Here is a 15,036-nt window from a genome sequence, read left to right as displayed (position 1 = left end):
AAGTTTAGCTTAAACAGCAGTGTTTAGTTTTGATACCCTGCGTGCGCGTGTGTGTGCACGCACGCGCACACACACACACACACACCCCCACTGTAAGCAGCCTAGTCTGGAGGTAGAAGGTGGGCTGGGATCGAAAGTCAGCGTTCATACTGGCAGTTTGGTGGCTTTGTTCTCCCACCTCCATCTCCTTTCAGACAGGAGCAATGGGGAAAGGAGAAAATGGCACCAATACCAAGTATTAAGTTCTCAGTTATTTGGTGCTGGGATTGATCATGTACATCTATACTCATTATTACAGAAAAGCGAGAGGTGATCATTTCTATTTGTGAAATTTTAGCCTTTGGCCTATACAGCCATACCGCTGAATTGCTGTTTATGGTTTAACTAACTTTTTTTTCCTCAAGCATGTCCTAGTATTTTCCCTTAGTCAATTCAGAGTAAATAGGGAATTCCCGGATAGCCTTCTTTTCTAATACTTAACATATTTTTCAATGAACTTGCTGAAATATGTTGCCAAGAAGAGAATTTGAGCCTACTTTTTGAGTGTATAAAATAAATTTGCACTTAGAGTGCAATTATATGCAAATTGCTATTGGTAAAGTATGTGAAACCAATTACTCCTGTTAGGAGGATTAAATGGCTCACGTACCACCCCAATCTTTCTTTTTGAGGCAAAATTTACACCCAGCGAAGAGCCTAGATATTAAGCGTACAGCTCAGTGAGTTTTGACAAATGCATACACTTGTGTAGCCAGCATTCTGATTGAGATACGGATCATTTTCCTCACCCCATCTCCTTCCAGTCAGTGCCTACTCCCATCGTTCACCACCGTTCTGACCTCCATCACCATAGATCTCTGTCTTGCCTGTTCTCGAACCTCATATAAATAGAACCACGCGGTATGTACTGTTGTGTCTGGCCTCTTTCACTCAAACTCTTCACCCTCCAAAAGGGCAAACTACAAGGTCAGACACTTCCCGGCAGAGGAAGCACAAATGGCCAATAACATGTGGATCTGGATTTATTTCTGCCACTCATTAAAATTGTCACTGTGACCCACTTTTTGTATATTTCTTTTCTCTTTTTGATCTTCTCGTAGATTTTTTTCCTCATTTGATTTTTTCCCTTTACTAGTTTGGACATTATATACTGAATTTTTATTTTTTCAGTGGCTGCTCTGGAAATCTAAACAGACTCTTTATCTTAACAGACTTTTAACTGAACTTAAGCCAATCAGTGCCTTTTGTCATTCTGTCAAACAGTGAAAGAACCTTGGACACTTGAATTCTGACTAGTTTCATTCAAACTTACTTACTAATTATATAAATTTGGCCAGATTACTTAATTTCATTTTACCCCAATTTTACTATATGTTAAGTAGACAAAATCATAGTTTCTACCTCATAAGGTTATTTTGAGAATTAAATGAGTTAATATGCATAAAACACTCAGTACAGTGCCCGGCACATAAGATGTGGGTCGAGTGCAGCAGCTCATACCTGTTATCCCAGTGCTTTGGGAGGCTGAAGTGGGAGGATTGCTAGAGGCTAGGAATACACAACTAGCCTGGGCAACATAAAGAGACCTTGTCTCTACAAAAATTTTTTTAAAAAATTATCTCAGCATGGTGGCGCATGCCTGTAGTCCCAGCTACTCAGGAAGCTGCAGAGGGAGCACCATTTGAGCCCAGGAGTTTGAGGCTGCAGTGAGCTATGATTGCGTCACTACACTCCAGTCTGGGTGACAGAGCTAGATCTTGTCTCTATTTAAAAAAAAAAAAAGATGCACTGTGTGTACTGCTGCTATAATATTTTTAATCCTAGAAGTTAGAAATTTGTATTGTTTTAGGCAGTCAGTATTTGTTTAAGCTTACACAATTATCATTTTGTTTCTTACTCACCATTCCTTTGCTCACACTTCTCCTTGTTTATCATTTTCCTTCTTTAAGTTCCTCTGTGGGAGGTTGCTTTAGTGAGAGTCTGGAGGTAATTGTGTATTTTGTTAGTCTGAAAGGGTTTTTATTCCCTTCTCGTTCTTGAAAGATAGTTTTACTGGGTATTTTCCCTCAGCTCTTCAAAGACTATTTCATTGTTGTCTGGATTCCATTGCTTCTACTTAGAAGTTAGCTGTCAACCTAAATCGAGGTGGTATTAGTTCACTTCTTAGGGCTGCTGTAACACATTACCATGAACTTGATGGCTTCAAACAACAGAAATTTCTTTTCTCAGTTCTGGAGGCTAGAAGTCCAAACTGAAGTTGTTAGCAGGGCCTTGCTCTGTCTGCAGGCTTTACAGGAGGATCCTTTCTTGCCTCCTCCAGGATTCTGATGCTTAGAAATCCTTGGCATGCCTTGGCTTGTAGACGCATCACTCCAATCTCAGCTTCCATTGTCACAGGCATTTCCCCATGTGTCTGTGTTCAAATTTCCTCATCTTAAAAGGACATCAGTTTTGGATTAGGGCCCACCCGAATCCAATATGACCTCATCTTGATTATTATTATTATTTTTTTTGTTTGTTTTTTTTTTTTGTTTTTTTTTTTGAGACGGAGTCTCGCTCTGTCGCCCAGGCTGGAGTGCAGTGGCGCAATCTCAGCTCACTGCAAGCTCCGCCTTCCGGGTTCATGCCATTCTCCTGCCTCAGCCTCTCCGAGTAGCTGGGACTACAGGTGCCCGCCACCACGCCCGGCTAATTTTTTTTTTTTTTAGTAGAAACGGGGTTTCACCGTGGTCTCGATCTCCTGACCTCGTGATCCGCCCACCTCGGCCTCCCGAAGCGCTGGGATTACAAGCGTGAGCCACTGCGCCCGGCCGACCTCATCTTGATTATATCTGCAAAGACCCTATTTCCAAATAAGATCACATTCACAGGTACCAGGGATTAGACCTTCAACATATCTTCTTGGGGACACAATTCAGTCAAGTATAGTAGATAGTCTGTTTTTTCTCTCTGGCTGCTTTTAATATCTTGTCATTCTTTGGTGCTGTGCAGTTTCACTAAGATCTGTGTGTGGATTTAAAAATTTTATGCTACTCCTATTTTGCTGTGCTTTCTGATTTCCTCAGCCATGATCTCCTTAAGTATTCCTTCTCGGGAATTCTCATTAGATATATGGTGAAGTCTTCTTTCTCACTTTATCTTTTATGTCTTCTAACTTCTCTTTTATTCTCTTTCTAAACTCTGCCACATTTCTTTCTCTCAGGCTCTCAGCTCATTAGTTCAGCCTCTCCTGAGATGCAGTGTGTCTCATTGAAGTATGATTTTTAAATTTCAGTTAATTTACTTATGTTTTAAAGTTCTAAGGCCGGGAGCAGTGGCTCACGCCTGTAATCCCAGCACTTTGGGAGGCTGAGGAGGGCAGATGGCTTGAGGCCAGGAGTTCAAGACCAGCCTGGCCAACATGGTGAAACTCTGTCTGCACAAAAAAATACAAAAATTAGCTGGGCATGGTGGTGCATGCCTGTAATCCCAGCTACTCCTCGGGAGGGTGAGACAGGAGAATTGCTTGAATCCGGGAGGTGGAGATCACGATGAGCTGAGATGATGCCACTGCACTCCAGCCTGGGTGACAGGGTGAGACTCTGTCTCAAAAAATAAAAAATAAAAAAATAAATCGTAAAAAAGGAAAAGAAAAAAGTTTTGGAGGGAGTGGAGGAGAAAGAAAAGAATAATGAATAGTAAAAGTTCTGTTTTTTTCCTTAAATTTACCCAGTCAATTTTTATAGTCTCTTGATTCTTACTCATACTTTTGATGCTCAATTCCTTTTTAAAAAACATATCACGTATATCTGCATCTGAGAATACTAATGTTTGTAGTTCAAGGTGGTCTGATTTTGTTTTTGTTAAGTTTTGCTCATAGTGTCTTTGTTTCCACGTTTTGTGATCGATTTTGAGCTCATGTTTGATGGAAATGTCTTTGGAAATTCTTTTTTTTTTTTTTTTTTTGAGATGGAGTCTCACTCTGTCGCCCAGGCTGGAGCGCAGTGGTGTGGTCTCGGCTCACTGCAAGCATTCCCCTGCCTCAGCCTCCTGAGTAGCTGGGACTACAGGTGCCCGCCACCACTCCCAGCTAATTTTTTGTATTTTTAGTAGAGACGGGGTTTCACTGTGTTAGCCAGGATGGTCTCGATCTCCTGACCTCGTGATCCACCTGCCTTGGCCTCCCAAAGTGCTGGGATTACAGGCGTGAGCCACCGCACCCGGCCTGGAAATTCTTTTGAGGCCTGAGTTGAAGGTGAATCTCTCCAGAGGGGATTTGTGTTTGCTTCTCTGAGAACTGCTACGCTGGGTCTTCTTTGCAGCTAATTCTCCCAAAATGTGAATCAGCCTAAAACTTCTGTGAGGCTTGAGTGGTTTATGAGTTCTCAGAGGAATTTTTTCCTCCTTTATCCAGAACCAACATTAATACAGGCAGGTTTCCTTGCCAGATGTCTTTGCAAGGCAAGTCCCCTCTTCAGTCCCCCTTTACTAAGGTGGGTCATCTTTTAGGGTCCTGGTTTTACGCAGAGGTATCTCTTTTGAGATTCAGCCTCCTGCCTTACTCAGACGCTACATTTGTTTCCTGCTTCCCCTTTGTGGCCAAAGCCCAGGCTCTCTGTTGTTACTCATCGACACTGCCCTGGGATAGCTGCTGGCTCTCGCCCTCCTCTCAGCTCTCCAGTTTCGTACCTTCCTTTGGTCTTTAGGCAGTACTGCGTTTAGAAAGGGTGCGCGTCCTGGTGGCTCAGGTGCAGGCTGTGCAGCCCACCTGCCCACCTGAAAGCCCAGCTCGCCCGCTGACTATCTGTTTGATCTTGAACAGGTTTCTTCACCTTCCTGAGCTTCTGTTTTCCCGTCTGTGAAATGGAGATAATAGTCTTAACCTCATAGGGTTGTGAAAATGTCATCGCCTAATACATATAAAGTGCTTAATGCAGAGTATGTTAACTATTGTTATTTTGGCTTCTAAGGACTTCCCTTTCTTGCCAGCTCAGCAGTGCATTTTAAAAAAGAATGTTTTCACCAGCATCTTCGGCATTTTGTCCTGAGAGGAATTTTCATCATAACTAGTCTCCCACATTATCTTGATTTTGATATTTTTTTACCTCAAAACTGATCTGAAAAAGCAGTTTCCTCTACCTCTGGAAACTTTTTCTAAAATGTGCATGCCACATTTACTATTCGCATCTCCCAGCTGTATGTTCTCAAGCTGAGGGACCTGTGTCTGCTTGGCTGGTGGGATTTTCAGTCTGCTGCTATTTTTCTTTTGCAGGATCCTGTGCTCTGAGTCAGCCAGTACCTTTCACTCTGATTGTCTGAACTTTAACGCCATGACTTACGGTGCTACCCAGGCTCGCCGCCTCTCCACGGCCTCCTCTGTCACCAAACCTCCACACTTCATCCTCACCACTAACTGGATTTGGTACTGGAGTGATGAGTTTGGTTCTTGGCAGGAATATGGAAGACAGGTAAGTGTGATGGAAAGAGGGTGAGTGTTTTGTCCTGAGGATCTGTAAGAGAGGAGCCAAATAAGAGCCCCCATATTGTTGCCAGGGGCATCCTTGAGAGAGCTGAGGATCCCCAGGTGCCAGTGTGGCTCACTTGCTTTGGGAGAATTATGGCAAAACTAGATAAGTTGGAATTTATTTGTATGAGCTTTCGTCTTTGAAGAGCTTCCATCTGTTGGCTCATGAGAACTGAATGACAAATTTGTAGTGAGATCAAGTTTCTTCATTGGTTTTATTAAATGGGATAGAAAGATGTTTCTCTTGTTGAACAGGTAACTTAACCCCAGAGCTGGTGCCTATGTGTGCAAGTGTGTTTGTGTAGCTGTGGTATAGAGGTAAAGGCTTTTCAAACCGGTTGTCTGCCATTTCTGCAACTTTACAGAAGGTAGGCAAATTAAAGAAAATTGATTTATATCATGTATAGGTTTGGAATCCAAGCCAAATAACAAAAAATAGCTGCTGTCAATTATTTGCAGGTGTTTGTGGATGGGTCTGATTAAAGGGAGTCCCCTGGTCACTTACAGAAATACAAGTTTAGGCCGGGCATGGTGGCTGATGCCTATAATCCCAGCACTTTGGGAGGCCGAGGCGGGCAGATCACTTGAGGTCAGGAGTTCAAGACCAGCCTGGCCAACATGGTGAAACCGCATCTCTACTAAAAATACAAAAATTGGCCAGGTGTGGTGGCGTACGCCTGTGGTCCCAGCTACTTGGGAGACTGAGGTATGAATGAGAATCACTTGAACCCGGGAGGCAGAGGTTGCAGTGAGCAGAGATCACACACTGTACTCCAGCCTGGGCGAAAGAGTGAGATTCCGTCTCAAGAGAAGTACAAGTTTAGGGAAGGCACCATTGATAAAGAACCCACCCTCCAAAATGAAAATCGATAGGTATTTTATACTCTTCTGGGTTTTAGGAGGCTATATTGAAGCTTTAGTTTTTTATTCTTAACTGTACTCAGAATGCCCTTTTCCTCTGGTGACGCTCTAATGTAAGCTCCATGAGGGCAGGGACTTTTGTCTTTCTTTTGCCCCATCATATCCCGTGTGTGGAATGATGCATAGCCGGTCCTCAGGAAATAGACATTGGCTGATGGAAGGAGGAGGGTGTTACTGACAGTGTCTGTTGGTCAGCTGGAGATGGTCACTCTCAGCGATGGCCTTGCTGCCTCGCACTACTTCCTTTCCCCTCTGCTCACCTGCTCCCCTCTTGCCAGCACCAGCCTCTCCTTGCTTGCTGCTCTGCCCTGCCTGCCTTTCCCACCTGTCTCCCTCCCCTGGTGGGTGACCTGGGACTCTCTCTGACCTGCCCTGTGGGACTCATCCAGATAAGCTCTCTGGGTTTGGTCAGGAGCATGAGGGGAAGAGGCTGTGGCGTGACATGGAGGAGGGGGAGAGGATGACTGCCCAATCATGCTCTGGGAATCCCGGCTTTCCTTGAGATGGAGGGACAGATGGCAGGCGCAACACACTTAGCAGATGTGACCATCACGTTCATTTTGTTTGGGGATCTGTCTGGCTTCTTGGGGGAGACCGCTGGTTGCTGAATGAGATGACACAGGGCTCTGGGCAACCCATGCAAAAGTAGGGTTCCCCGGTGGTGTCTCATCACAGCTCTGGTTGTTTTGGCCGTTCTCCAGTCAGCCAACACCTGGAGCGTGCCCCTTTCTCTCCTGTGCTCCTCCCTTGTGGCAGTGCAGAAACTCATGGCGAGCAGTTTGAGAATGTCTGGGGACGAACCGCTTGTGGATGTTATTGATATGCCACGTGCTAGTGGGGGCGTAAAAACCCGTGTAGGCTTGGTGGCTTCAGGCTGGACAGCCTAGGATGATCTGGTTTTTCTTGTCCTCCCTTTCCTACACGTTTCTGGTGTAACCCCACATTTAGGTTTCTTTTTTAGTTTTCTGCTAATTGCCACTTCAAAACAGTTTTCTCTTGATTCCCAGAAAAGCTAAGTTTTTTCTGTCGGAGCTCAAGAAGTACTCCAACATTTCATGTCAAAATCAGACACCTGCTGGTCCTGCCACAGGACATGTGGGAATCTGTCATTCCTTCCACATCTCACTGGTGCCTCCAGGTGCTAAACCGAGACCTTTCTCAGCTTAACACATAATATGGCTGCCATTGTTGGTTTCTCCTTCCAAACCTCCCACTGAGGGCAAAAAAACTCTTTGTTTTTTGCTTTCTACTCATCCACCTGCATCTTCCCTCCCTCTATGACCACCCATCTGCAGGGATTTTGACTGGAGCCCTGGGGTCGGGGCAGGACGCCTGCATCTGACTGCTGCTTCTCCTCTCTGTTTCCCTGACTCAGAGGAAACACAGCTTCATTTCCTCAGGCCCAAAGGGGAGGGATTGTTTTCTTTTCCTTTCCTCTTGTTGTCAGAAAGGGATTTTTATGCCACATCCTTTTCCTCCCAGACTCTAGTCTAATGGCTTGGTTTTGAAGGAGGACAGACTTCAGAGAGAGAAACTTAGGCGCCACTATGAGACTGTAAACTAGGAGGCTGCTTTACAAACCATTATACCTCTTACAGCCGCCCCTCATGGTCCTCATGGGGCCAACTCATGTCATCCCTTGGGCTTGGGCCTTGGCTCAGGCGTCTTTTTCTTCCAAGAAACCTTTGCTGGGTCTCACCCTTCCTTGGTCATTCTTAGTTACCCCTCTCAGCATCTAGAGCACCCGTGAGACCTGTGGGGGTCCTTGTGCTTGAGGCTTTGAAATGTCTGGGTACTTTTTTTTCCCCTTCTCCATTGCTGGACTCAGTTGCACAGAGGCATGGGTGACTCTTGTCTTGTCTCACTTTTGTTCTGTTAGTAACACCTAAAGCTTGTGACCCAGGAGAACTAGGATGGTAGCGTAGCGGGAGCAGGAAAATTGACAGGGACAGAAGGAGTTAGTTGGTTATAGGTTCAATAACTTTAATTTTAGTTGTCAGTGTAATGTCAAATTTAATAAGAACAGGGATGATAATAGTAACATTTATTGAGTATGTTTTGTTCTGGGCACTGTACTGAGTGCTCCACATGCCTTATTTAAATGATTTCTCCAGCCCTGTGAGGACAATATAGTCCTGTTGTATAAAGGGATGAATATGGCCTAAGTACTATTATTCATGTTATAAGCTTGAGATAACGGAGGCTCAGGGAGGTTGAGATAACTTGCCAAAGTTACAGAGCCAGCAGGTTTGGGAGCCAGAATTCAAACTCACTCCAGCCGAAGCTATGAGATTTCCTGTAGGTAACTGTGGAAGGATAGGGATTGAAATGGATAATTTAAAAAAGAGATGAATGCTCCTAGGGACGAGAAAAAGAAAACCACAAGGAAGAGGACCGAGCTCTGATTAAAGGATGGTTGCAACGTGAATAGACGGGTAAGAGCAGCCTGGCTTGGGCTGCCCAGTCAAGCAGCACTCGAGAAGTTGCTGTTGCTGTTCTGCCGGCATTTGAGTGGCTGCTGCGTCCTCTGTCCTAGGTGACTTGAGTGCCCTCCTCTCCGTTGCTCCCATCCCTGTCTTCCTGCTCAGCAGGACCCATATTTACTGCATTGTGTTTGCTAGGGCAGCTTCAGGAGAGAGTCATGTTGCCTCTGTTCTGTGCCTCCCTCTCCTGCCATACCATGCTCCCTGGCCTCCCTCTTCCCCACCACAGGACTGTCCACCAGGAGCATCTCTGAAATGTGGCGTGGGTGCCACCAGCGTCTTTCCTCATCACGCAGTTTCTTGCCTTCATAAAGTGTCTGGCTTTCCATTGCAGGGCACGACGCACCCTGTGACCACTGTCAGCAGTAGCGACGTGGAGAAGGCCTACCTGGCCTACTGCTCACTGGGGTCTGACGGCCAGGCAGCTACCTTGAAGTTCCAGGCCGGAAAGCACAACTATGAGTTAGATTTCAAAGGTATCCTGTGCCCTGCCCTTGCCCAGCAGAGCCTGGCTCTGTCCCTACACCTTAACCCTGGAGGAGCCGTGTGTACTCACTGAGGGCCTGGGTGGGTACAGGAAAGAAAAGCAAGGTACCAGGTCCAAGGTAGACCTGGAGACAGATGACACTGGCGCTGTGCAGTGGGGGAAGAGCTGCATCGAGGGTGTGAGGAGAATCGACCCCAGGAGGGGCAGGAGCCCCAAGTGTGGAGGACAAGCAGGGTCAGCATGCATGTAGTGTGGTTGTCCTGCTGTGTCCGAGGACTAACCGAGTCCCTGACAGGTGTCCGAGCAGCTCCGTCGTGCAGTGTCTGCCTTTGACTCCCTGCTGCGGCAGTGCTGCTGTCATCTTTTTTTTGAGACAGAGTCTCGCTCTGTCACCCAGGCTGGAGTGTAGTGGCGTGATCTTGGCTCACTGCAACCTCCGCCTCCCGGGTTCAAGTGATTCTCGTGCTTCAGCCTCCCATGTAGCTGGAATTACAGTCATGAGCCATCACACCTGGCTAATTTTTTGTATTTTTAGTAGAGACGGGGTTTCATCATGTTGGCCAGACTGGTCTTGAATTCCTGTCCTCAAGTTCCTTGGCCTCCCAGTGTGCTGGGATTTCAGGCATGAGCCACCACGCCTGGCCTGCTGCCATCTTTTCTGTAGGTGACTTTGGAGTTGATGGGTTTAACGGATGGTAGGACACAGAATAATTAAAAGTCCCTGAGAAGCAGATTTTAATGCACTCATGGTGTCCTGAGGCTGGGGCCTTAGGAAACCATGTTTCATCCTGGTTGCCTTACAGAGAGAAATAGGCCACCCTTCGGCCAGTTCCTCCAAGTGGCTGATTTGTGAGAATTTTTTTTTTTTAGTTTTAATTTTGTGTAGTTTCTCTTAAGCCATTTCCACATGAGTGTAATGGTCCAGCTTTATTCAGTTCCGTTTTGCCTGTATTTCACATTTTAAACTCTGAGTCCTTCTGAATGTTCAGCATTTTATAAGGGAGTAAGTGGGCCTTCCTTTAAACACAGTTTATGGTTTTCTTTATTTTTGCAGACCTTTATTCTATGTGGAGTATAGTGAAGTGTCTGGTGAATTATCCTAAAACCACTTTGGCTGTCTGTTTCTGGCCTTGGTTTTGCTTGTGGTTTTGTGGCACTTGTGGTTTTGCTTAGGGTAGATCACTACCCCCTTGACATGCCCTTACAGTGAAGTTTTTCTCCTCTAGAGTGTGAACTGCCTCTGCTGGAGAGTGCCAGCCACGTGTGGTCTGGTTTGCTTTCCACGGCCTGACACACACCAGTGCATGAGAGGGGACAATGAAAGCATAGACGTTAATCAAATCAGGACTGCCCTAGAGGTCAGGACTGTGTGGCAAGCATGCATCTGACTGCTGCTGACGGCAATCTGGACTATTTCTTTTAAATATCTGGAAAATATCAAAACAGATATATCAGAAATGTCAGATACTACCTTGATCATTCCCAACCTAGGCCACACCCTGGGGACATAACAGAACCTCATGATAGGGATGGGGAAGAGCACACACGTGCAGTTTATGATTCCTGCAGACTGACCGAAGCCCATTTGAGTGGGCACAATTTTTCTTCTTCTCCTTCTTCTCCTTCTCCTCCTTCTCCTCCTCCTTCTCCTCGTCCTCTTCCTCGTCCTCCTCCTCGTCCTCCTCCTCCTCTTCCCCCTCCTCCTCTTCCTCTTCCCCCTCCTCCTCCTCCTCTTCCTCTTCCTCCTCCTCCTCCTCTTCCTCTTCCTCCTCTTCCTCCTCCTCCTTTTGGTAGATACCAGTATCCACAAAAGAAGCTTGATATGAATTGGCTTCTTCCCCCACAACTTCACTACTAAGTATAAAGCAAGTCTCAAAGCAAACTGCCACACATATTTATTAGCTATTTATTAGGAAGCAAGTACATTTAAAACACACACAAAATAGCCCAAATGAGTTGTTCTGAAGGTTTAGGGATGATTCAGTTCTGCCCTTTTAGGGACTCTTGTCATAAATGATTCACTCAAGGCAAATGCCAGGATTCCAGAGGCAGAATTCTAGCATCCTGTTAGGTGGTGTCAGATGGGGCAGAATCCCCCAGAGACAGGCCATAGCCTAGGGTATCCTCTGGAAGGGTACAGAGGGAAAAGACCTCACTTTACTGTGTCCATAGAAGGGGTAGGGAATGTGTCTGACACACATTTAGCCAGTCCATGTATCTTGGCTCACTTTTAATTTCACCAGTGAAAGCCATTTAAGATTCATCACAGATGGCCAGTAGGCCAGTAACACCCATTTAAATATGCCATTGAGAATGGTCTTGATGGGCGGCTGAGTAGTGGATAACAGAAGGGGTCATGGTTGCTGCATTTGGATCATGGGCTCTGAATGAGAATGTGGATGGACCTCCAGGAATGGTGACCATCTTGGCTGCAACCTAAGAGACACACACTTGGATAACCATCCAGTTTATGCTCAAGTGCAATAAGGCTAATTCTGGACATCTATAATTTTTAATATTAAAATGTTTTGTAAATGAAAACAAAATTAGCTTGGCATGGTGTCACACACCTGTAGTCCCAGCTACTTGGGAGGCTGAGGTGGGAGGATTACTTGAGCCGGTGAGTTCAAGGTCCACTTGAGCAACAAAGCACAAGACCCCATCTCTTAAAAAAAAAAACAAAAAAAACCCAAAAAAACAAGTAAGACTTGAGAGGGTTTTCCTGGCAGGCAAGGACATGACAAACACTTCGAGGTATTTGTCATTTTTCAGCTTGAGGGGCCAGTTCCCCCAACCCCAAATCCTCAGGATGAGTATGGGATTCTTGAGGGTGGGGAAGCAAGAAATTTGCTTATTAAAGATATTATTGGTTTAGAAAGGTTGATGAATACTGCCATAGTTTAACTAAAACAAAGTCGTAAAACTTATATTAACTCTGAATCCCACTAACTCAAGACGTGGTAGTTTGATCTCAGGTTGGGCTGAGGCTTTTTTGTATCCAAGCTGGGAAACATTGCCAAGCAAAATAATGGTTTAAACAAGATTGGGAGAGACAATTTAAAACCACTCATGTATAATTGATATGTCAATTACTAATCATTCCTCTATTCATTAAACCCAGTCTCCTAAGGATACCTATTTTCTTTATGAATATTTGAAATGTGTAAAATGGCCCTATTTTTAACAGACTGATTCTGGGCTTTACACATTTGGATAAGCTTTCAAATCTATCTAATTTGTGTTTATAAAACATTGCCATCCTGTGTGTATGTATATGTATATGTATATTTTTTGACTGGTTATGTTTTTTTTCAGCCTTCGTTCAGAAAAACCTGGTCTATGGCACAACTAAAAAGGTTTGCCGCAGACCCAAATACGTGTCTCCCCAGGATGTGACGACCATGCAAACCTGGTAGGTTGCAGTGGGGGGCTTGGTACTTAGGATGTAATCAGCTGGGGTGTGCTCTGCAGTGGCGACAGAAAACCTGCCTCAGACAGCACCCAGGCACCCGTTGGCTTGTACAGCGAAGTGCTCCCGCACTCTGTTATCGTTTGTCTTCTACTAGTTGGACGAGAGTGGGAATTACCCTGTGGGTAGAAGCTTCGTGATTTATAATTAGAAGGCTGCCTGTTGTGATCTGCGATGATTCCCTGGAAAAGACAGACTCTGAAGGCGAGTCTAGACTTGAAGCCAACCCATCCGTTTGTCTTTTCCATGGAATCGTTGAGTCATAGACTTGAATTTTTTAAATGTTGAAATAATGAAATAATGATGGAATTATACCAATAAAAACTCATGTATTTTAGTATTTGAATATCACGGAATACCAAAACTCTAAAAACAGATATTGCAGTCACTAATGGGCGAGCTTCGTCAGGGTGAGTTTCTTTCAGTCCCAAGATGGCTGCCAGGAGCCACCAGGTTAGCTGGCCTGTGGCCTATGAGCCCCTAGAAGGGAGGAGAGAAACCTCCTATAGCAGATGAGGGGAAATTCTTGTGCTTTGCACTGATCAGACCCTATCTCAACCACTGGTGTTATTTTAGGCTTGGGGAGGTGGGATGGGATTGGAACTGAGAGGAAGGGGTCAGTGTTCTCCAAACCACACAGCCACATATTGGGGGAAGGTGGCCTGCATGGTGGAGAGGGACCACAGTGCCCATACAGTTTGGGCTTGCCAGAGCCAGTGCTGGGACTTTAGGCAGTGTTGCTGGTAGCTGGCTGCACCTTCTGTTCGCCTGAGAGGTCTGGCTTGTGTCTATTTTATGGAGAACCAACAATGTCTCTTTTGGTTCTTTTGTTTTGTGAAGCATGCAAAGGTCATTTTTTAAATGAGTTTGGTACAAGATAGAGGAGAAAGGTATTATCAGTCCACGAAACTGCCTTGTGAGTCAGACCTAGCAAAGTAATTTCCTGGGAATGTGCTTTACTTTTTCCTTTTTAAATTAAAATTTATTTTTGCACTGGGTGCAGTGACTCACACCTATAATCCCAACAGTTCGAGAGGCCGAGGCGGGTAGATTGCTTGAGCCCAGGAGTTCGAGACCAGCCTGTGCGCCTGTAGTCCCAGCTACTCAGGAGGCTGAGGTGGGAGAGACACCTGAGCCCAGGGAGGTCGAGGCTATAGTGAGCCAAGATCACGCCACTGCACTCCAGCCTGGGTGACAGAGTGAGACCCGTCTCAAAAATAGTAATAATTATTATTATTGTTTTTGACTATGTATAAAACCTTCACGTGATTAAAAGTCAAACCTATATAAAATGGTATCCTCTGTAGTCTGTAACTTCCTCCCTGTAATCTCTACCCTGTTCACACTGTGGGTAACATTAGTTTCTGGTTTCTCTTTTTTATGTTTCTCTTTGCAAAAATAAGCATTTGCATACATACATATAAAAGTATTTTCTTCTTGCACAAAAGGGAATGAATGTGCTGTCTATACTGTTCTATACCCTTTTTTGTTTTCACTTAAAAATAGATCCTGATAATCACTTTGTTTCAATTCATTAACTTCCTCAATCTGTTTCTTCTTTCCTGGTTCTCTGTAATATGTATGTACCATAGTTTACTTAATATGTCCCCTTTTCATGGATGTTTGTGTTGTTTTCAGTCTTTTGCTATTACGAAGTATAATGCCGTGATGAACCCTTTGATGTATGTGCTGTTTCAAATTTTGGAGGTATGGCTGGGTGCAGTGGTGCACACCTATAATCCCAGCACTTTGGGAGGCCAAGATGGAAGAATCGCTTGAGCCCAGGAGTTTGAGACCAACCTGGGCAACATAGCGAGACCCCGTCTCTTTTTTTTTTTAATTTAAAAAAACAAATTTTGGAGGTAGACTGTTAGGTCAGAGTCCTAGGAAGTAAACCAAGTTCCTTTCCATGGGCTTGAATCATTATGCACACCCACTAGGACGCATGAGATGCCACAGAGTGAGTTGTCAGGCTCTTGGGCTTTTGCATTTCTCAGGGGTAAAAGATGGGTCAGTGGACTTCAGTTTGCTCTCTCTTAGGAGTGAGGTTGAATATTATTTCTAACATGTAAGTGCCATTTTTGCTTCTTTTTCTGTGGACTGTTGGTCTTTTTATCCATTTTTCTATCAACTTTCGGATTTTTTCTTAAATATCAAAAGGCTTTTATCTATT

The 15,036-nt window shown here is 44.9% G+C and overlaps 1 protein-coding gene across 2 annotated transcripts in view; it reads left to right on the top strand.

Annotated features, from left to right (window-relative positions):
• The window catches only part of PARP12 (poly(ADP-ribose) polymerase family member 12), a 40,441-nt gene that overhangs the window by 17,090 nt on the left and 8,315 nt on the right, over positions 1 to 15,036 (top strand). For both annotated transcript variants that reach the window (XM_055284228.2, XM_063641654.1), the window contains 3 exons: positions 5,252 to 5,447; positions 9,242 to 9,383; positions 12,710 to 12,806. In XM_055284228.2, the coding sequence (XP_055140203.1) occupies positions 5,252 to 5,447; positions 9,242 to 9,383; positions 12,710 to 12,806 (435 nt within the window). The remainder of the gene's footprint in view (positions 1 to 5,251; positions 5,448 to 9,241; positions 9,384 to 12,709; positions 12,807 to 15,036) is intronic.

Source organism: Symphalangus syndactylus, chromosome 6, assembly GCF_028878055.3.
Source record: "Symphalangus syndactylus isolate Jambi chromosome 6, NHGRI_mSymSyn1-v2.1_pri, whole genome shotgun sequence".
NCBI lineage: Eukaryota > Metazoa > Chordata > Mammalia > Primates > Hylobatidae > Symphalangus > Symphalangus syndactylus.
The sequence above is the reverse complement of the archived record's forward strand: the minus strand, read 5'-3'. Positions and strand labels throughout refer to the sequence as shown.